Source organism: Oncorhynchus kisutch, linkage group LG4 (genome assembly GCF_002021735.2).
Source record: "Oncorhynchus kisutch isolate 150728-3 linkage group LG4, Okis_V2, whole genome shotgun sequence".
Classification (NCBI taxonomy): Eukaryota; Metazoa; Chordata; class Actinopteri; order Salmoniformes; family Salmonidae; genus Oncorhynchus; species Oncorhynchus kisutch.
In genome coordinates, this window is record NC_034177.2 from 18,954,350 (window position 1) to 18,976,330 (window position 21,981).

The following is a 21,981-nucleotide window of genomic DNA, read 5'->3' on the forward strand; positions in this document are numbered from 1 at the left end:
GAACTACCTTGAAGTGCCCGGTTCCTAAATAGGACCTCTCCCTCTGTCGCAAACCTATTGGTTGCTTTTACCCCGGGCGGGGAATTAGGGTATAATGTAAGACATTGATAACTGGCAATGAAGTTAATAATTTTATTCAAGCGATTGTTATTTACTTTGTGAAATAGCACAGGCAAATGTTAACTCAGATCTGAGTAGACTGAATTTGCTGTTGCCCATAGCTACAAATTCTCTTGACTTCATGAGGGAAGTTTCATGCCTGAAAATAAATTGTTCATTTAACGCTTCATCATACAACTTTCTGGGAATGGTGCAGGATAGTTGCTTGGCTTAGGGAACACTCACATTTAAGGAACTTGACCAAACAAAATAATATTCGTATTTCATTGCTTTGACAGAACCTTTCCTAAAAGTTCAAACAGTTAGATTTCTGTAATGTTCTCTCAAATCAAATCAAATCAAATGTATTTATATAGCCCTTCGTACATCAGCTGATATCTCAAAGTGCTGAACAGAAACCCAGCCTAAAACCCCAAACAGCAAGCAATGCAGTTGTAGAAGCACGGTGGCTAGGAAAAACTCCCTAGAAAGGCCAAAACCTAGCAAGAAACCTAGAGAGGAACCAGGCTATGAGGGATGGCCAGTCCTCTTCTGGCTGTGCCGGGTGGAGATTATAACAGAACATGGCCAAGATGTTCAAATGTTCATAAATGACCAGAATGGTCAAATAATAATAATCACAGTAGTTGTCGAGGGTGCAGCAAGTCAGCACCTCAGGAGTAAATGGCAGTTGGCTTTTCATAGCCGATCATAAAGAGTATCTCTACCACTCCTGCTGTCTCTAGAGAGTTGAAAACATCAGGTCTGGGACAGGTAATTCTCTAATTGATTTGACATTGGGAATGTTCTCAAATAGTTCAGAGAACATTACAAAACTTTCTGTGGGAATTTCAGTACTTCAGCATAACATTTCCTCATGGTTCTTGAAGAAAAGGACTTTTGGTGGACTAACTTCTGCTGCCTCCATGGCGCATCGGTCAAAATGCAAATAAGGAGATTGCGGGTGTGGATGGGGTTGGATGGTTTTATAAAGCCGGTGGGAAGGATGTGTTAGAAGTTGTGGCTTGTAAGGCCTTGGAGATAGATTGGATGTGGTGGTCTGGAAGGGAAATACAAAAGGGAAACATTAGGAACACAACAAAATGGTGCAGACATGACAAAGTAGTGCCAGGTGACTATGGGGAAAAAGGCTTAACATAACATCTATAAACTAAGGAGACTGCCAGGAATAACATAAAGGAGCAATAGCATGGATATAAAGGACATGCTATGAGTTTAGGCCTCATAATACAGTTCACTTCCATTTCTCCTACAACAAAATAACATAGGGGAACTTACTTCATCATATCATGCACACGGGACAGGTGAAGGATAGGGCAACACCAAGCATAATCTGAACTAAGGTAGGAAGGAGCATGCAGTTTATATCGGGGAACAGTGAAAAGGGTAGAGTAGAGGTGATTAAGGGAGCAGAGACAGATGTGGGGGGAAGGGATGTGGTCTAGGGTAATTGTAAACTAATTGAAGCCCGTAAGAGTGGCATGACCCTTTACAACATTTCTATTTAAAAAGTCCTGTTCTCAAATTGTTGCCGGAACCTTAAGAAAACTTTCCATAAAAACTATAACAATACCTTTAGTAACGCTCAGAGAATGTTCTAAGAATGTTATTTAAAATTATAAACTGGGCTGAAAGCCGTGGTATATCAGACCGTATACCACGGGTATGACAAAACATTTGTTTTTACTTCTCCAATTACGTAAGTAACTAGTTTGTGGTATATTGCCAATATACCACGGCTAAGGGCTGTATCCAGGCTCTCCTCGTTGCGTCGTGCTAAGAATAGCCCTTAGCTATATGTCAAGGAACCAGAGTAAAACGTTTTCAGAATCTCCCTACATCCTAAAAACCACAGGTGAAATTTTCACTTCTGTTCTCAGAATGTAAAAAAAAAAAAACAGTTTCACCATTCAGGAAACATATGGCTTCGTTCCTACAACCAATGGAAACCAAAAACATACGTTCCCACAACTTCCAAGGAACCAAATGTACTAGCTGGGTTTGAGTTATTTTGTCAATTGATTTATTGATTGTTGACGCCATAACTATTGGACATATGATCATGTTTTTTTCCCTTTACAACATATCACAGTGCAGAGGGTTTTATGGCGTTTTTCCATGCAAGGGGAACCTCAGCCCACATTAGGTCTGTTTGAGGGGACTGTTTCCTATAGCAGGTATGTGTTAAGTGAGCTATGTGGGGTTTAGGTGCACAACTAAAGTGGAACATCATGTTATGAGAAGCAATGTGCGAAACCTGTGATGTCATCAACATTACTGTCTTTAGTTCCAGAAGACTGCTCTGAGTGGAGGAGGCCAGATGGGCCAGTATAAATCATAGTCCAATCCTAACCAACCACACCTCTACCCCCTTTCCCCCAGCCTCTTACCCTAGTCACCATTCACCATGTTATACATCCATAGCCCCTTGACTTACATAGAAATTGTGGTCTAGTAATGATGCAAGATCGCTTCAACAACATTTCTCCCCTGCTTTCTAACAAAACAGCATTTGAGCTTATCCAAACTTGCTTTCTGTTGCAAAGCCAATTTCAATTGGATGTTTAGTTTGATCATTTGCTTAGGTACATTCAGAGATGTAGCCTAACTATCATGTGATCTCTGTGGGAGATTAATAACAAATGAACAAATGCATGCTTTTAGTTAGTTGGTGTTTGACTCTTTATGCTGGGATACCCACTGGTTGTACTATGGGAGGAATAGGTCTACAACCAATCAGCATGACATAGGCCTAGTTTGATTTTAACCCGCTTCCTCACTTAAGACCGTTGATCTTCTCAACATTTGACATACTGTATCAGTCAGTAGGGATCTGGAGTCCGTGTGAATTGTGGTTGGTCAGCCTCAGAGGTCTGTTGGACCAGTCCTGTGTTTCCATTATCTAAGCAGTGCACAAGTGTGTACGTAGGACTAAGAATAATGTCACCTGCTAGGGTCACATGCTTTCCTTCAAGAATGTGCACATGGCAAGTGTGTCTAGCCTCTATGGTGGACCATTGTTGTCAAGCGCCAAGGAAAAGTCCAGAGGGGACGCCCTGACAAACCTATCAGAGGCCCCTGGTCGCTCAGAATGAGAAACAAAGTTTGGCTCTGATGCTGGTATTTGTCGCTGTTGTTATGGAACAAGTGGGACAAAGGGGGGAAAATCCCCACAGCAGTTGTCTTATTGTACTGTTGCCAGATTCAACACACATATCCCCTGCTGCTCCCCCCAGAAAAAGCAGCTCTTGTAGCGTTCCAGTTGTCATCCAATCTAATGTTGCTTTTCTAGGAACTTGACCGAGTTTCCCTGTAAAGAAGGAACAGCAGTATTAGAAAAACAGATGCAATCACTCCCCATTGCTACGGTGCTGCAATTCTGGAGGGAAGCTGATTCGATTTTGGAGGGAAGCATCTCATTCAGTGTTATGGTGACGTAGTTCATTTTGATGAGATAATGTTTGGAAAGCTGTACTGTAGAGATTTGCAAGAGCCAGTAAATTGGTGTGGTTTGGAAGCCAACTGCTGTCCAAAGTTTTGGAAGTGATAAATTGTTCTGGACTGCTTTTTCCAGGGTTCTTTTTAAGAATGACATGTGTGGTTCTAATGGCTTCAGGAAGTTCTTACCATGTGTAAAGATATCCTAGTTTATTTATCATGGTTGTGATGTATAGTGTGTTGTGTAGCCAAATGAGCCAGAAGTGGATATTTTCCCATTAGGAACATCTGTAAAATTCTTCAGAACTATTACTTCTTCACTGCAAACATTTGTCTCGCGTTGTTTGCTTTTTTTGGGAGCTTTTCATAAGAACTCCAATGGAAAAATGACAATAACATCTTAGAGAGGCATTCTGGGGACAATAACACAAAAACACAAAAACACAATAAGGAAATATTTCAATGACCTCAAGGGAGGGAAGAGGTTTCCTAACCCTATCTCTGTCCAGTACCTACTTAGACCCATCACCCCTGAGGGAACACAGGCAGACCGGATTGCTTAAACACATCAGTGTCATTCCTCAATCCGACTGTAATTTACCGGATGACAGATGGTTTCCATGTTTTCGCCACATACTTTCAAGATATATCTTCTTATTCCATGAAAAATGTGTATTTAATGAATGATTTAAAGCAAAATGTTAACAATGTGTCATCTATCTCATGTTGTTTTGTACAGTACTCACAGTAGTGAGTCATGGGAAAATATCTATCCTATCATGTTTCCTTATTTTTTGGATGGTCCAAATTCAAATAATTACCCAATAACCTCACTGTTTTCATGGAATTCTACTATGTATTTCCAACTCAGGGAATTTGGGGTCCAAAACTATTTCTCTGTGTATTGCCACTATGTGTTGCGTAACTTGTTTTGGTATTTTAGGGTACTGATGATAGGCACTAATGTGGATGTTGTGCTACTAGCACATGTTAGACGTAAGGTTTAATGAGCCACAGGTGTCAGATTAGGCACAATGAGACCACTGTGTGTTAAGCACAGGAGTAATAACACTACTATTACAACAGTAGCCATCCACATCAAATTATATTAGTGTTATTTCTCTTATGCTTGTTTGCAAATATTGATAATACCTGTGAATGACAACTGCCTCTATATTGATGGCACTAGGTTCAGCATGTGATTATATCAAGAGATTAAGAACGCTTTTTTGGTCAATTGTACTCAAGGTCCAACCGAAATTTGAGTTCCGCTTTTAACACAACCCCTCCTAAAGACACACATACTGTACTTATAAAGTTTTGGAGCGGTGCGTGGGGCTGCCATACTGGGCCCAGGCGGGCTCTTGTTGTTTGGGTTAAGTGCCTTGCTCAAGGGCACAATGGCAGGCAATGGCATCTAGGGTTTGATACCAAATTCCAGTTGCCAGCTCACTTCCCGCCAGATTTTTCCCATCAGACCCAGGATTCGAACTGGCAACCCACCGGCTGCTGGTTCGCCTCGAACCACCAGACTACCTGCCGACTATATGCTTAGTCAGTCTTGTAAATTATGTATTGCCAACAATTATACACTATTGAGTGATGTTGACAGAGATTTTAATAATGTCCTAAGAATAGCTACATGTTGTATCTAGTTACATGTTCTAGGGTTAGAACAAGATTTAAGGAATTCAAGAACACAATATGTAGATCAGGGGAGTAGTAAATCCAATAATACCCAGATGTATAATGTACTCACTTTATTAAAGTATCATGATTTTCCTTCATACAGTGCACTGCATTTCAGTTCATAAAAGTAAATGTACTCATCAGCTGGCATGGAGACCAATTTGATCAGTCTGTCCAAAGCCACACGTGTAAAATCACAAAGATGAATCTATAAAAACAAAGACAGCAATGGAAACATGCCCAAATATATTACAGCTTAATATACAAATATATACAGGTACATTCAATAAATAGAATATGAAACATTATTGGGATGCATTATGGCTATTATGTAGGGCTGTCCACCAATGTTTGCAAAGGCTCACAGATATGTTCTGTATTTAGTGTAGCATTTTGTTTGACCTTTCAAAAGGGCATGATTGACCAATAGGGTTAAGGTAATTGTTTCCACATAATTTTTGACCTATAAAGGAAGTTATACAAGTTCAGGAAAAGCTAACTTCTGCTTGTGACCTCTATTTTCTCAAGTCAAGTGGCCAATTAAATATTAATCTAAACACAACAATCCAGTTTGACTAGTTGTTGAATGATCAAATTGACTGACGTGGATTAACACCCTTAAAGTGACCCCTGCCAAACACAATAACCAGATGCACACAAAGAACAAGCAGGGAATTAATCTACAACAACTCATATGTATAACACTGATTGAAAAGCCATGTACACGGATCACTGTAATATTCAACTCAGGAGACAGTGTCACCATCTTTGGTCCCTGTGGTGGTGGCAGTTAGTTGTTTAGGCACGATGGCATTAGTGACATGACTATTATAGTGTGCATACCGAATGTGTCAAAAAGCTTTCTTAAAAGCAGAAGCTATGTTAATCTCTTTGAATCAAAAGTTTGAATCGGAACTACCCAGTATAGGGTTAGAAATACATTGATGTGATTTGTATACATGGACACAGATGAAGGATTACAAAGATAATGTAGCAACGTTAGACAAAGTCAAAACCATGAAAAAGCTGATTTTAGAATGACATTTGTAACACTCTCCATGATGACGGTTAATAGAAGAAAAAGACCATAAACTGACTCCCAGCACAGTGGATAAAGTGATATAGATTGTGCTTGGGGGTGGAGATGACATGACAGAATGGAAGGCAGAAAACGGTACATGTCAGAGACTAACATCTCTTATCTTCTCTCCAGCACGTTCTCCCTGGCTTCATCCAGCTTTGGCTGTGGGCTGCAGTGCAGACTGTATTCAAGTGCTGCTTCATGCAGTGTTCTTCTTGAAGAGGCTTCCTTGCATCTTGAGCCTGTGCATCCTAAAGATAAGAGAGAAGAGAAAAAAAAAGTTCAAAAGAAAATGAGGAAGGAAGTTCTGAATCCTATCTTTGGATATGATAGATTTTTATGCATTCAAAGTTTCCAAAATGTTCTAGATTTCTTACGTTTTCTCTTTCCGGCTCATGTTGTCCTCTTTTGATTTGACAAAGACTGCGTCGTCTTTTCCTCTGACGAGGTAGGCAAACTCTCCATCTTTAGCGCTGAAGATCACCCTGGAGTCAGACAGTAAAGACTATCAGTAAAGCCTTCTGAAACATGTATCATGCAACTTCAAAGACTGGCAATGTGAAAGATGATGTGCAGTGTCAAAGATACAGTACTGCTGGGTTTTGATTGATCCATCTCATCAATTGGAATATTCAGTTCATCATTATCATCATAACTTACTTGGACTGAGTCTCCCCGGCCTTGACACGCATTTTGCGGATGTGGAAGTTGCTGTTACCCCACCAGTCAGACCAGCTGAAGTAAGCATCTTTCTCCCAACGCAGCTTGACCATAAGCAGCTCCCCGATGTCCACGTCGGTGGTCAGCAGGAAGGACACGGTGCTGTTAGTGTTCAGGAACGGCCTGAGAGGTCACACACAGGTCAAAGGTTAGGGGGTCAGTTCACCTTCTGTACTGTATACAGTACCCAGCTGAGGAGAGGCGACGAGGTGATATCTCTGGGGTTAATTATGTCAGTGTATAATATTTGTACGCTTGGATATGTTTAGAAATTATATCAAGCATTTCTAGACAACTAAGTATATAAAAAATAAATAATAATGATTTTATTATTTTCTTTAATATCAGACTATACATACATGATGTAGGGAATGTCTGTCTTCTCATCATGGGTTCCGTACAGAGAGATTTTCATGGGCTGCTCAGTGTAGTCCAGTTTCTCGCTGCTGAAGAAATGCACCTTCACTTGGTAATGGAAAACTGTGGAAAGAATGACGGAGACCTTAATTTAGAACCACGCCACACAGACGTCTGAAACCCTGAGTATGTTTGCCTATGCAAATACCTGCAGTGTGCCCAGTTGAGACACATTCTCCAACTGTTTGAAGTGTTTGTGGCATGTGGACATTATCCCATCACCGATGCCCACAGTTAAAGCTAAAGATCCTTATTCTGCTCCCACAGAACTGTAGTACCTCCATGATTATGACCTGTCTTTACATACCCACATTATAGATCTGCTTACTGCCATGACTAAGGGTGACTAAGGGAAGGAAAATGTTTAACTTCAGATTACACATTAACGAATAGAATTGGCATGTAAAGTATCCTCTAACTTTACACTGTAAGCAATCACGTGCAGTGGTGTCAAGTTACCAAACTACAGCCACTACTGAAATACTAATAGACTCACTCTAATGGGACTTTCATGGCTTGCACCATAAACCTTGTTTTATCCCCCCTGCTTGTTTTGGTTTGACCTTGATGCCACTAACATATCAGATGTGTTAGACTGTGCCAATCCTACAATAGTGGGGTGAGGGGGGTTAAAAATTGACGCAGGCTGGGCATATGTTATGGAATCTTTTATGGATAGGGAGTCAGGAGGAACTGATAAAGGAGGGACTTGTGTAGACTTCAGAAGTCACACTGTTTGAACAGGGTTATCTAGTACTGGTACAGTATGTGCACTGGGGCCCCGTTGTACTAATGTAACATACATGGCCTGGTAAAGAGACTCGGTGTTCAGTTAAAGCTCTCAAGGCCAGCTTGAGCTAAGCCTAGCTCCATGCCACCGCTACAGTAACTACATTTAGCCTTCTGGAGGATTTGGTAACAAATGTACATCTTAACTTATGAAAATCTATTTTAGTGCCAGGGAATGAACCTTCTGTTGTGAGAAAGATTAATCCAATTGTTCCTTTGTGCATGAGTGCTCTCTCATCCTAAAGCAATTCCCCTACATCTCTCTCGCTCTTACGTTTGAAGGGCATCGTGTCACGGGTCTTGAGGTACATCTTGGTGCTCCGGGGCAGGCGGACCTTGTTGACGCCGTAGCCCACCTTGTTGCAGCGGTTCTTACGGCAGTTGAGACACATTCCCTTCATGAAGGCCTCCTTGGAGCTGCAGCGGTAGGCCATGGTCTGATGCTCTGCTGCGTTCACCAGCGAGTCGATGAACAGGTGGATGGAGCGCTCGTGGGAACACTTCACAATCTGGTCCATATCTACACAGGACCCACATAAAACAAGACCATTAGGACCATGATGACTAAATCACTGGCTGATTCTCATATATTCACCGGACTAACTGTGCAACCATGTCTGGGACATTTGCTTATTCAGACTTAAAGTTAAAGAAAGGTTAAGACATTGAAAATGACACTTTTAATGGAATCAAAGTACCTGATGCAGATATTCAAACTTAAAGAAACACGCCTCATGAAGATTTACTACACTGTAATAACAGAGTGTGATTTTATTACATTGCAGTGTTAAGTTATAGTACGTACTATGGATGCCTGTGGTGGCAATCATCATCATGGTGTTCTGCAGGTCACAGCCTGGCTGGAAGGTTCCTCCGTTGGGATAGATGTCCACATGGCCCACCGGTCTCTGGATGCCGATGCTGCGGTCTGGGGAGCCCCGGGTGTTGGTGTGCAGGACGTCCACGAAGAGAGCATCATCAGGGGACAGGGTGGTCTGGTTGTCAGCGTGCTCAAAGGTCGGGCCGGCTGGGTCCAAACCTGGGAGACGGATGGAAGGAGAGAGAAGGGGGAAGTAGAGAGGGAGAAAACAGTCACAGTCCATCTGTAATACTGTGCATGAGAACATGTAGGCAAAAGCCTCAGTGTGCTTCCAGGACTGAAGTAAAGCCACAATGTACTCAATGGATGTGATTATGGTGTTTAATGGTATGCTGCCTCCAGGGCCTGATCTGGTTTAGGGATAAATATTTTAATATTCTAAGCAGGTCAAAGAGATTTCATAGTTGAGTAAACTTTATGGAGACAAACTCAGGGACTATTGAGGCTAAATTCATTGGGGTAGAACTTGCATATGTAGGCCTGTGCATGTATGTTTGCATCCATGGTACATGTAGTGACAGACTGATAGACAAACAATAAAACCTCTTCAGCAGAGAAGGACTGTCTGCTCACCTGTGATCCTGCTGACTTTGTGGTTGGTGAGGAAACCGGCGATGCCGGCTACATGAGCCCCCAGACTGTATCCCAGCAGATGTATCCTCTCCCAGGGGTAGTCCAGTGTTTTCTGACAAGGGGGGAAAGCAAAAATGGTTTATTCCTCATTCCTAGGCTGTCAAGTGTGACTGTGTAAAGACTTAGCTGTGAAACTTCTTATGCCATGGTTATGCGATGCTAACATCCTTTCAAGTATATTCTGTTACGTCAGTTATACTGTCTGCTTTCACATGTAACCATTTCAGGCGGTTTATCATACCAATGTGTCCTCCCTTGCCCTAAAGTATTTTTCTAGCAGACAATATGCTTCACATGTGCCGATTCTATCAATAATGTGCTGTGTAATGATGCGGATCAACAACATGGCAGTAAAAAGCCTTTATGAGGCATACTAAATCAGAACCAGGAGGAAAACACATCCACAACTCTGACTTCTAAAACATTGTATCACCAATAATATACAGTATACTGAACAAAAACATAAACGCAACACGCATTCATTTCACAGATTTTACTGAGTTACAGTTCATATAAGGAAATCAGTCATTTCAAATACTTTTATTAGGGCCTAATCTATGGATTTCACATCACTGGGAATACAGATATGCATCTATTGGTCACAGATATCTTTTTTTTTTTATTGCCTCACAATGGGCCTTAGGATCTCGTCACAGTATCTTTGTGCATTTAAATCGCCATCGATAAAATGTAATTGTGTTCATTGTCCGTAGCTTATGCCTGCCTATACTACAAACCCACCGCCACCATGGGGCACTTTGTTCACAACGTTGTCATCAGTAAACCACTCGCCCAGATGACGCCATACATGTGGTCTGCGGTTGTGAGGCCAGTTGGGCGTACTGACAAATTCTCTAAAACGACGATGGAGGTGGCTTACGGTAGAGAAATTAACATTACATTTTCTGGCAACAGCACTGGTGGACATTCCTTTAGTCAGCATGCCAATTCCGCGTGACAAAACTGCACATTTTAGAGTGGAATTGTATTGTCCCCAGCACAAGGTGCACCTGTGTAAGGATCATGTGGTTTCTTGATATGCCAAACCTGTCAGGGGGATGGATTCATTTGGCAAAGGAGAAATGCTCACTAACATGGATGTAAACAAATTTGTGCACAACATTTTGGAGAAATAAGCTTTTTGTGACTATGGAACATTTCTGGGATATTTTATTTAAGCTCATGACACATGGGATAAACACTTTACATGTTGCGCTTATATTTTTGTTCAGTGTATTTTTAATAACTAGATCGATTCCAAACTTCAGATACAACTTTTGTTCAACTCACCCATTTACACTACTGCCTTGAAAGTCTGATCTCAAGTTAGAAATCAGGCCATTCTGTGAAGCTTATATTTAAGCAATCAGGGCCGAAGGGTGGCCTTTGTATATAGCCAATATACAACGGCTAAGGGCAGTCCTTAGCACGAGTGCCTGGATACAGCCCTTAGCCGTGGTATATTACCAATGCCTCATTACCAATGTCAGGTGCATTATTGCTGTTTTAAACTGGTTACCAATGTAATTAGAGCTTTCAAAAATGTTTTTGTCATAACCCTGGTATACGGTCTGATATACCACGGCTTTCGGCCAATCAGCATTCAGGCTCGAACCACCCAGTTAATATTATATTATTTTCTGTGTACACAGTGACCTTGAGATCACTTACCTGCAGCCAGTTGACAAACTTGGCTACGTCTCTGCCCACCAGCTTGGTGTAAGCGGCGGAGGTAGGGTAGTGCTGCTGGGCCCGGGTCAGCCAGTCCACCACGATAACGTTGGCCTTGGGCTCCCTCTCATACAGCGCTGTCACCAGCTTAGGGACCCAGCTCTCAAATAGCCCTGTGACCTGGAAGAGACACAGTTCTAGGGTCAGTGGCTGGCGTGACCCACTGTGGCCCTGTCCCCCATTGTCTGCTCACTGCACTGATTGAAGACCAGCCAAGTGTCAGCACTTTAACACATGAATGAGCACTAGAGCGTTATAACTAGGGACAGCGGGAGGCTTCTCATCATGCATCTAGTTATCATTGCTGAATCTATTTTTAGGGACAATTATTGTTGAGTTATTTCGCTCATAATATAAACAATACAGCTTATTCAAATGATGGTAAACAATTTATGCTTTAGTGATAATCAATCATAATAGAATGTCAAAGCTTTTTACCGTCCATCCATGAATAACCACGAACGTCTGAGTCTCAGGGTTGAATTCACACTCTGGGATGGTTAAGGGCTGGCCAGGAACAATGTAGCACAGGTCATCATCTGGTACCTCAGCGGTTCTCAGGGAGAACTTGGATACAATGTCAGTGAGGTCCTCAAGCCATTCAGTAGAGTTGTTGTTACCTGCATAGAGTGATGATTTTTACATGTTTTTGTCATTTAGCAGGCACTCTTATCTAGAGCAATTTACAGGACAAATTAGTGTTAAGTGCCTTGCTCAACGGCACATCGACAGATTTGTCAACTAGTCGGCTCAGGGATTCAAACCAGTGACCTTTTGGTTACTTGCCTAATGCTCTTAACCGCTACACTAGCCTGCTTTACTACTAGTGCATAATCTTGCATGTTAGAGCTTTAAACAAACATCCTGTTCTAATAGCATACAGGTTATTATTATGCACAATGCAGGGGAGTCAATACGATTGTTTACATTTTCCACCAGATACATATTGAAACTCATTCTAGATGTCATATTAGTGAAGAGTTTGTCATAATCATGATTGCACAAGGCAGTCACTAGAAATTCAAACCCTTTACCACCACCAAAAATTTACTTCTGATTTGCATGACAAACCAAATCCAGCATCTACAATTTCTTTACAACGAAACAAATTCCAGTATTTTTTATTGGATCTTTCAAGTGGTGGCAATTCAGCTTTTTATATTCACACACTGACTATCTTGGAAGAAAATAATTACAAAAACACAATCTGCAGAATTTATCAGTTTATCAATTGGTATAATCAATTAACAGCATGATAAAATAAATCATGAAACTTTTTAACAGTCAAGTGTCGCCCCCTTTTGTCACTTGCATTTCTACCAACCAAACATTCATTCATGATTCCACATTTTCTAGTAATGCTATTTCACACAAAACAAATCACAAATAAGCCTATTGACCACATGAAATATCGAATATAATGTTAATAATAATTATATATATATGTGTGTGTGTTATTATGCAAAAATGTGTAAAACAAATGAAAAATTGTTATTTTGCATTAAAAAAATGCTATCATATTTTAGTTCTCAAAGTATTGTTGTAATTGCACTTGAATTTGCAAATAATTATTTTCTTCCTCATTTTCTTTCGGATCCAATTTTTGTTGTTGTTGCAATGGTTGGATAGAGCTCCCACTGCGCACCCTAAACAAAAGATACCTGAGGGGTGGGGTAGGTGGGTCTGACAACTTCATAAACTATTTTCTGGGTTACTATGGGTCAGTTGGAGATGGCTGCACCAATTATGTTCCTTCCAGGTGGCTTGAGTGTTTATTTTATGGGAGAAATTCAACTAGGAGCGGACTGGGACCAGAAATCAGCCCTGGCATTTCTAACACACCAGACCATTATTTTTCTTGAGGCCCCCACACTGGACCAATTTTTCCCTGAGGAACCCATTATTATCAAAATAATTATACTTTTGTGAAAAAGAAAAAAAAATTGACAGGCCCAGTGGACAAAAAACTTTACCAACCCATCTGGCATTTGCCCGTAATGCCAGATGGCTAGTCAGCCCCCAGGAAAATAATGTATTCATTTAACTTCTCTCTAACAAAGCCAAAGTCAGCTCTACAAACAGGAGACATATCCCTTACTTACCAAAAAGTGTTTGTTCTGGTGTACTTGAAAAATATGCACAGATATTTGCAAGAATTATCCAAACGGTGACCAAATAGGTATTTTCTTTTCCCATATTATTGTTGATCTAGAGGTTTCTCTGCTAAGTCCCGAATGAAAAGTTCCTTGAAAATTGGTTTAGGAGTAGTAGATCCAATTGTATAAGTCAGTAGGATCACAGCTCCGGTTAAAAACTGTGGTCTGACTGTGATCAGAGAGTTAATAACTTTCTTACGAAGTCTGCCACAATTGCCGCCCCAAGTTGTCTTTATGAGAGGCTCATTTGAATAAACAAACTCCATTGGTCTGAAATGAGTGGGCTGGTTCCAAATGCAAAATTGCAACAAAAATCATTGGCAACTCTGTGCCTTCACCAATGCGCATTAAATGTGGAAATGTTATATTTCTGTTCTATAGCTTTCACTTGTAATCCTTCATTTCAGAATAATCTTGTCATGATTAAAATATGTTCACCAAATTGATTTACTTGCTATTTCTTTAGAGATTCAATGCTTTAGCCTAATTCCTTTTAAAACTTTTTTTCAATATATATTTTCGTAAAATAAAAAAAATAAAAACTTTTATTCATCAGAAATGGGCTTCTATAGGTGTGTGAGCTATGCAGTCTCTACAATCTCATGCTCCAGTTTTGTGCTCTTCTGTGAATCAGGCCTACCAGACACAATGCAACAAACTGGAGAAGAACCAGTGACATCGTTTTAAGTAACAATGCGTTTTTCCCCGCAATATTTATGAATCGTAATATATGTATGTCCAACTATATCTCGATCTATCTCTATATAGCGAAAAGTTATACGTTTTGTGTGTAGGATTCTGCTAAATGCAGAGACACTATTGGTGCTGAATAAAATGTGTCAATATAATTTGAAATGTACTTGCATAATGTCATATTTGTTATAAAATATATCGTACAAACCCCCCCCCCCCCACAACTAAACCGTTAGGCCTAATAAACTATACTTTAAACGCGAAAATATGTTGCATTGATCCTACAGGGATTACAGAATTGATGTGTGGCATAAAAGTATACCTCAGCCATCCCCAGGGACAACAAAACACTCTTGTCACTTGCCTTTACTGAGAACGTCGTGGTGGACACCAGATTCCCATGTGAAGGAGAAGGGCAATGGGTGTGTTGTGCAAGCAAGCCCCTTCTCTCATTGGTTGATCAGCTGAATTTGGAAACAATGACAAATCTCGATTGACTCACAAATGATACAAGACTGTCTCAGTGTCTTGTGAGTGTGCCTGCATACCAGATCTATGTGGAAATTCTGAAGGACATATTTCAATGCGTTATGTTAATTTATGCAGTACTAAAATCCACAAAGCAGTCTCTTCCCACTGGGCACACTGGTTGAATCAACCTTGTTTTCATGTAATTTCAATGAAATAACTTGAACCAACATGGAATAGACATTGAATTGATGTTTGTACCCACTGGGTTGACATACTTCAACAAATAACTCATTTAATTGGACTATGAAAACCAGATGTTTAAAACACAATAGTCATATAGTATGTTGGCAGCTGAACAGTTTTAAGGTTCTATTAACTTTAACTTTTTTTGCATGTACAATCAATTGTGAGATTGAAATTACACTGTGGGAGAGGCAGTGGTGTGGGTGGGAAATTTGTGTGACCAGTATGACTGGTGTTATGAACAGAGAGTATATAACTCATGTCTGGACAGAGAGTGATGCATGCCAATTGTCTTCTCCTCCACATTTGTCTGGTACAGCAGGCAAAACATATTAACCTGAGGGTCAACTTGATGAGAGAAACATAACATGTACTGTTTGATTGTATATAATGTCATATTATTGATCTATAGCCTGTCCACTGAATAGAGAACATGTCAAACCTGGATCTCACTCTGGAGGAATATTGTTTCACTAAATCTTAGAATCTGTAGGGGAAAAATGCCATAAAATGAATTAAACCCGCAGTCAGAGTAGTATGTATGAACATGTACAGTACTATTTATCAGGGAGGCTTTGTGCTTTGCCCTCGCTACAAAAGTACCCACATATGAATCTGAGTTGACCTTTAGGGAGGATCTGTGTATCTAATGTGTGCAGTAATTTATACAGACAGGACCGGCCCAAGGCATAAGTGAGATAAGTGACCACTTGGGGCCCCGTATAGCAAGGGAGCCCCAGACCCAAAAATAAATGCATTTTCAACTTACTGTTGAGCTATAAAAGCAGAATACACAAGGTGCAATTTGGTTGTGCATAAGCACACATCTGTTGTTCTCTTGTTATGGCAGTTACTAACAGTCACTCAATTGGCCCATGTCAGCAAAACATTTCTAGATAGGTAAATTAGTTTAGCCAGCTATCTAAACTTGTAGTAATCATGGTCAAATTACCTACCAGGCACACAGGGTATTTACCCAGGGGCAAGGTAAAAAATGTGCCGATGTGCACTTGAGCAAGGCATTTAATCCTAATTGTTCCAGGGTTGCTGTTGATAATAGCACACCCTGGCCGTGACCCCACTGTTCGAGGAATAAAGGACATGGCATAATTCATGGAAAAATGTGTAGAATTGAAGGAAATTATCTTTAAAACTACAAACATTTCTCTCCACCCTATGACAAAATGTGTAGAATTGCTGGAAATTAGCGATAAAACTGAATTTTTTGCTCTGCCCCATGACAAAATCTTAAAATATATTTTATAAAATTGCTAAATCTTCTCTCCACCCCATGACAAATTCTGTAGAATTGCAGCAAACCTGTTTTAAAACTTTTCTTCTCTCTACTTTTAAAAGTGGGGCCATTAAAATGTTTTGCCCATGAGGTGCTTAGGGCCCAAAAAAGGCTAGGACTGGCCCTGTATACAGATCACCTTATGTAACCAGTAAAACTGAGATTTGTGGAGAAATATCAACTCTGTACTTAGGAATGCATATTGTATTTAGATATGACATTTTCAGAGTGCAAATACAGCATTGCTGGCCAAATATAAACCAGGGATAAACTACAATTTTTCTGGTAATCATTCAATAAGCTTTCTCATTACAAATATAGCACACTGTTTCTTTGAATTTTCTCTGGTTATGTGCATGACTAACTAAGGTAATTGATGCTTAGGGCTACCAATGTGCCCAACCCAGTGTTTTAGATGGGAGTGATGCCTAGCCTTGATCTGTGATGTCTAACCCACTGAAGACACATTGTAATTAAGGAGAAGGATGCCTCTTGGCTGTGCTCCCCCTATATCTCCCTAATCTCAGACAGACTATCCACTGTGGTTGTCATCTTTGCCCAAGGGGAAGCATATTGATAGAAGATAAGGCAGAAATATAAGCATGACTGTGCAATACACAATACACACCTCTGGGGTTTCCTGACAACACTGAGGATAAGTCTACTTGTGTCTTCATTGGTATGATTAACATGGAGACCCACATTTCCCAACAACCACTTCAGAGAGGATAAATAATGGCAGTCACACCATGTGAAGACAGCTGGAAAGAGGAAGAGATATTTATTTATTTTCTCTTTTGTACTTGAACTATTTGCACATCGCTACAACACTGTATATAGACAGACATAATATGCCATTTGAAATGTCTTTATTCTTTTGGACCTTGTGTGAGTGTAATACTTACTGTTCGCGTTTTATTGTTTATTTCACTTTTGTTTATCCATTTCAGTTGCTTTGGCAATGTAAACATATGTTTTCCATGCCAATAAAGCCCCTTGAATTGAATTGAATTGACAGAGACACAGAGAGAGTGTGAGAGAGAGAACAGACAGACAGGAAGGCAGACAGTGACATACAGGCAAGCAAACAGACAGACAGAGAGAACCAAGCAGCCAGCCAGCCAGCCAGATATAGAGCTAAGCAGTCAGACAAACATAGTGCCAGATAGCTGGGGGCGTATTGGAGTCTGTACAGGTCTAATATCACAGTTTGGTGTCATGCAGTCCTTTGTCTCTTATTAGCTTGGCTTTGACCTTGAGTTCTGCTGAGGAAATTAAAAGCTCATTGTGAGTTCACAGCATCTGGACAAAACAGATCAATTTCCTGTCCGTTTGTGTCCAAAAAGCCGGACATCCAGAATAGAGCAAATAGTTCTCTTTGCATGCATGAAAACAGCATGCGTGACCTACAACAACAAACCATTCTGTGACATTATTCTGTGTAGTTTGACTGCAGCCATGGCCATGCTAGAAACTCCAGTCTAAAAAGCCTGCAGCTCTGTCTAGGAGGTCAACGAGCTATGTCAGCATTAATTACTAACATTTACATTAGTAATAAATACTTCATTATAAACATTTATAGGTAGTGAATGCTGCTCCATCTGGTCTCCTCTCTCTCTCTGTACCACACAAATGCACATAGGTCCTCCAGCTGAGTTTGCAGTCAGTCCATTGTTTAAAAGAACTGTTCAACCCTCTTCAAAAGAGCCAAATGCATCAAACACCCCACTGCCAAGGTGTCCAGCATCCTCATGCTAAACCCCCATCTGATTACTCACAGATTGGAAACACTGTGGGAAAACTGTAAACAAGTCAAAATGTGTCTTAATTACTTAGCACGACGTAACACAAATACGTTTCAGGAGGAAGCCAGCAGGAAGGTGTGTACAGCGCTGAATGGCTGCAGGACTTTGCTTTCCACATGAAGGGGCTGTACTCTATCTCTTCTTTGCTTTAGCTGTGGGCCAAGCTGTACGTCCATGCTCTTTGGTCTTATGATGTGTAATAAGTCAACTGTCTGTGATGTACTGCAGTGGATTCAGCATTTTTCCACACTACACTCTTAGGAAAAAGAGTTCCTAAAGAGTTCTTCGGCTGTCCCCATAGGAGAACCCTTTTTGGATCTAGGTAGAAAATGGTTGGGTTCCATGTAGAACCCTCTACGTTAAACAGCCTACATTAAACCTGCCACCTCACCCCAGCCCCCCGACCCGTATATCCATCTGACAGGGACCCCTGCCTGCCTGTCCTAGTATGGCACAACACCAACACATGTTGGCCCTCTGCCCTGGACCTTGACCTTGAACGAGGGAGGGAGGGTAGAGGAGAGGGACTCTTACAGTAGAAATGCCTGCACAAAACAGTGAGGTTTGATTGCTGAGTGAAAATAGTCACATAGCATAATTGTTTTGCAGATGTGTCCTGCATGCTGATTTCTTTATCTGAAAGTGGGTTTGTAGTATTTCCAGCCGCTCTCCGTATCACCATGACCAAGACACAATAGGAAAAGATTGAGGTGCTGCTAAGGCCTTGAGTTGGAATGCTGAGTTGGAATGTAAAAAACACGAGTCACCATTTAAACCAGGGGTGTCGAACTCATTCCATTTTTCCTTCTTTCAATTAAGACCTAGACAACCACGTGAGGGGAGTTCCTTACTAATTAGTGGCCTTATTTCACGTTTTGTTCTATGAGATAATATCAGTCAGTTAACATGACCTTTATGAATTGTGAAGCCTTTATATGGAGAAACATTGGAGCGAGAAAGAAAGAAAATGACTCTCCTATTTCCTCCCTCCGTCCTGAAATGACATGAAGGAAATGGTCATGTTCTGTCCTCAGGCTGTGTACTCTATGGAGACTGTATGGAGTGACACCGCGTGTGTCTGTGTCTAAACGTGTGTGTGTGTGTGTGTGTGTGTGTGTGTGTATATATATATATATATATATATATATATATACATGTGTTTGTGTATATGTCTCTAAATGTATGGTTTCCCCTTTATAGTGTAGGAAGAGTAGGTAAAGTGCAGGGACATTGAGCCTTGCAGGGGGGAACCAGTTCGGCCTCTAATAAGAACCAGACTGTTCTGTAAGTCCACTCCGCCTCAATCCTCATTCCACTTACACAATGTAAACCAGTGGTGTAAATCAGTGATGTGTTCAGTCCACAGTGAGCTGAATGAACAGTCCTTAGGAGTTAGTTATGACTGGTGAGACAACTACAGTACAGCTGCAGTTATATAGGTGAAACCTTATTCTACAATCTACATGCCGATGTCCGCTACCTCCCCCACTCAGTTTCCGTCTTGGTATATAACCCCCCCCCCCGACATGCACACACACACACACACACACACACACACACACACACACACACACACACACACACACACACACACACACACACACACACACACACACACACACACACAAGCACGCTCGTACCCACACACATGCATACAAATGCACACACATTCTTAGAAAGGGGAAACGTATGTGCTGAATGCCACATCTGTTTTGCCACATGTGTTCCCTCTGTGTAGGAGACATGCCTTCGTAACTGGTATAAAACAAAGAGGGACTTCATGAGGGCAGAGGTATTCCATGTCCTTTTACTAAACCTCATCTCAATTTTACAGATCCCAGGGCAGTGTTTCCCACATTCCCACACGTCTCAGTGCTCAGGTCCTATACAACTCCACTTGTATAGGACCACTCCACTGTCTGTTTTAAACTGTCACTGGAAGTCATAAGCATTACTGTAAAACTAGCACCTATGCTGCTCAAGTCAGTTCAGGCGTGAAAGTGCTAATGTATAAATTTGCCATAATTGAATTAGTGTGTGTATGTGCGTGTGTGCGTGCGTGTGTGCGTGCGTGTGTGCGTGCGTGCGTGTGTGCGTGCGTGCGTGCGCGTGTGTGAGTGTGTAAGAGGAATTGCTGTCAGTCAGCTATGTGGGGAATGGAGAGTGACCCACCAGGATAATGTTGTGTACACCCAGGAAGCTGACTGGCCATGGAATCCAGCCAGCCTCCACTGTGAAACAGCCTTTCACAACTCATCACATCTACCCATCCACCCAGGCCCAGGGGACAGAGGCATGCCAACCCTGCACTCAGCTAACCCATTTCACAATGGGGCAATTCCATGCCAGGATGCCCCAAAGTTATTTGATATCTTATACATGATGTTGTGGATTTTCCTGAAATGAATTCAGGAAATGAAATCTGTATCCAAAATAATTCTTGAGAAATAACTAGTTCAAGTTGTAACATTTAGTTAGATGCTACAAAGCCAAGTGGTGATGTGATCTTACCGTGGGTTCTGAAATATGACTGTTTAGATTTAAGAATACAAGTTATTTATATTAATTTTGGGATAGTAAAAAGTATAAACATAAATATCTCAAAAGTACTCTTTTAGATGTTATTCTTTTTGAGACATTTTGTTTTAAACAATGTACTATATAAGTATATCAAATTTCCAGAGTGGGCTGTTTGCTACTTTTGAAGTTATGAGCACCACCAACACATGGATTCAAAGGGAACTCCATCTGCTGGTGATTTGCTGAATGTGCAATTCACATTCACAAGAACAGTGATTGATTAATGGTCTATAATGTAAACTTCTATGTATAAAATGGGTCGTATCTTAAAAAGTACCAGAAAGATCATTCTGGAAATTTGAGGTGTTTTAAGAGTATATTGTTCCAACAATATGTCTGAAAATAAACTAAATCAAAAAGGGTACCTTTGAGATATTTAAGTTAATATGACAGGATTTTATTTTATACCCCTTTTTCGTGATATCCAATTGGTAGTTACAGTCTTGTCCCATCGCTATAACTCCCGTGCGGACTCGGGAGAGACGAAGGTCGAGAGCCATGCATCCTCTGAAACACGACCCCGCCAATTCACACTGCTTCTTGACATACTGCTGGCTTAACCCAGAAGCCACCCACACTGATGTGTCGGAGGAAACCCGTACAGCTGGCAACCAAAGCCAGCATGCATGCGCCCAGCAGCCACAAGGATTCGATAGAATGCGATGGGACAAGGACATCCGGCCGGCCAAACCCTCCCATAAACTGGATGATCGATGGTCTTAATCTAAACACTACTCATATTTCAAATCAAATCAAATGTATTTGTCACATGCACCAAATACAACAGGTGTAGACTATACTGTTAAAATGGTACTTACATGCCCTTTCACAATAATGCAGAGGTAAAAAGTACAAAAAAAGAGCAAAAAAGGAAATAGTATCACAATAAAATGACAATAACGAGAAAATACACATTGGAGTACCGGTACCGAGTGAATGTGCAGAGGTACGGGGTAGTTGAAGTAATGCAGGTAAGGATAAAAGTCACTAGGCGGTCAGGATTGATAATAAACAGAGTAGCAGCAGCATAGGTGAAGTGTGAAAGTGTGTCTATGTGTGAGTATGTGTGTGTGTGTGTAGCGTCAATATGCGTGTGTGTGTGTGTGTGTGTGTAGCGTCAATATGCGTGTGTGTGTGTGTTGGAGTGTTTGTGTAGTATGTGTGAGTATGTGGGTAGAGTCCAGTAAGTTGATGATGCAAGACAGTCAGTGCAAATAAAAAGGGGGTCAATGCAAATAGTC

At 40.9% G+C, this 21,981-nt stretch overlaps 1 protein-coding gene across 2 annotated transcripts; it reads right to left on the reverse strand.

Moving 5' to 3' along the window:
* Positions 1-5,303: 5,303 nt before the first annotated feature.
* Positions 5,304-21,788, reverse strand: LOC109889188 (lipoprotein lipase-like). Of its 2 annotated transcripts, none has more exons than XM_031822586.1 (10): positions 21,559-21,788; positions 11,937-12,118; positions 11,439-11,618; positions 9,708-9,819; positions 9,060-9,293; positions 8,529-8,774; positions 7,408-7,528; positions 6,989-7,171; positions 6,706-6,813; positions 5,304-6,579 (listed from the first exon to the last, which is right to left on the reverse strand). In XM_031822586.1, exons 1-10 carry the CDS (start codon positions 21,653-21,655, stop codon positions 6,528-6,530), a joined length of 1,515 nt encoding a protein of 504 aa, XP_031678446.1. In that variant the 5' UTR covers positions 21,656-21,788; the 3' UTR covers positions 5,304-6,527. The 2 variants fall into 2 exon arrangements, with proteins under 2 accessions (XP_031678446.1, XP_020336018.1); XM_020480429.2 differs by lacking the exon at positions 21,559-21,788 and adding an exon at positions 13,601-13,866.
* Positions 21,789-21,981: the final 193 nt, after the last annotated feature.

Coding starts and splice junctions, on each gene's coding strand:
- LOC109889188 (XM_031822586.1), bottom strand. CDS start 21,655: ATGTGTATTTTCTCGTTATTGTCATTTTATTGTGATACTATTTCCTTT. Junction 8,775..9,059: donor TGCCACCACAGGCATCCATA/GTACGTACTATA, acceptor GGTCCTGTGTAG/ATATGGACCAGATTGTGAAG. Junction 7,172..7,407: donor ACAGACATTCCCTACATCAT/GTATGTATAGTC, acceptor GTGACCTCTCAG/GCCGTTCCTGAACACTAACA.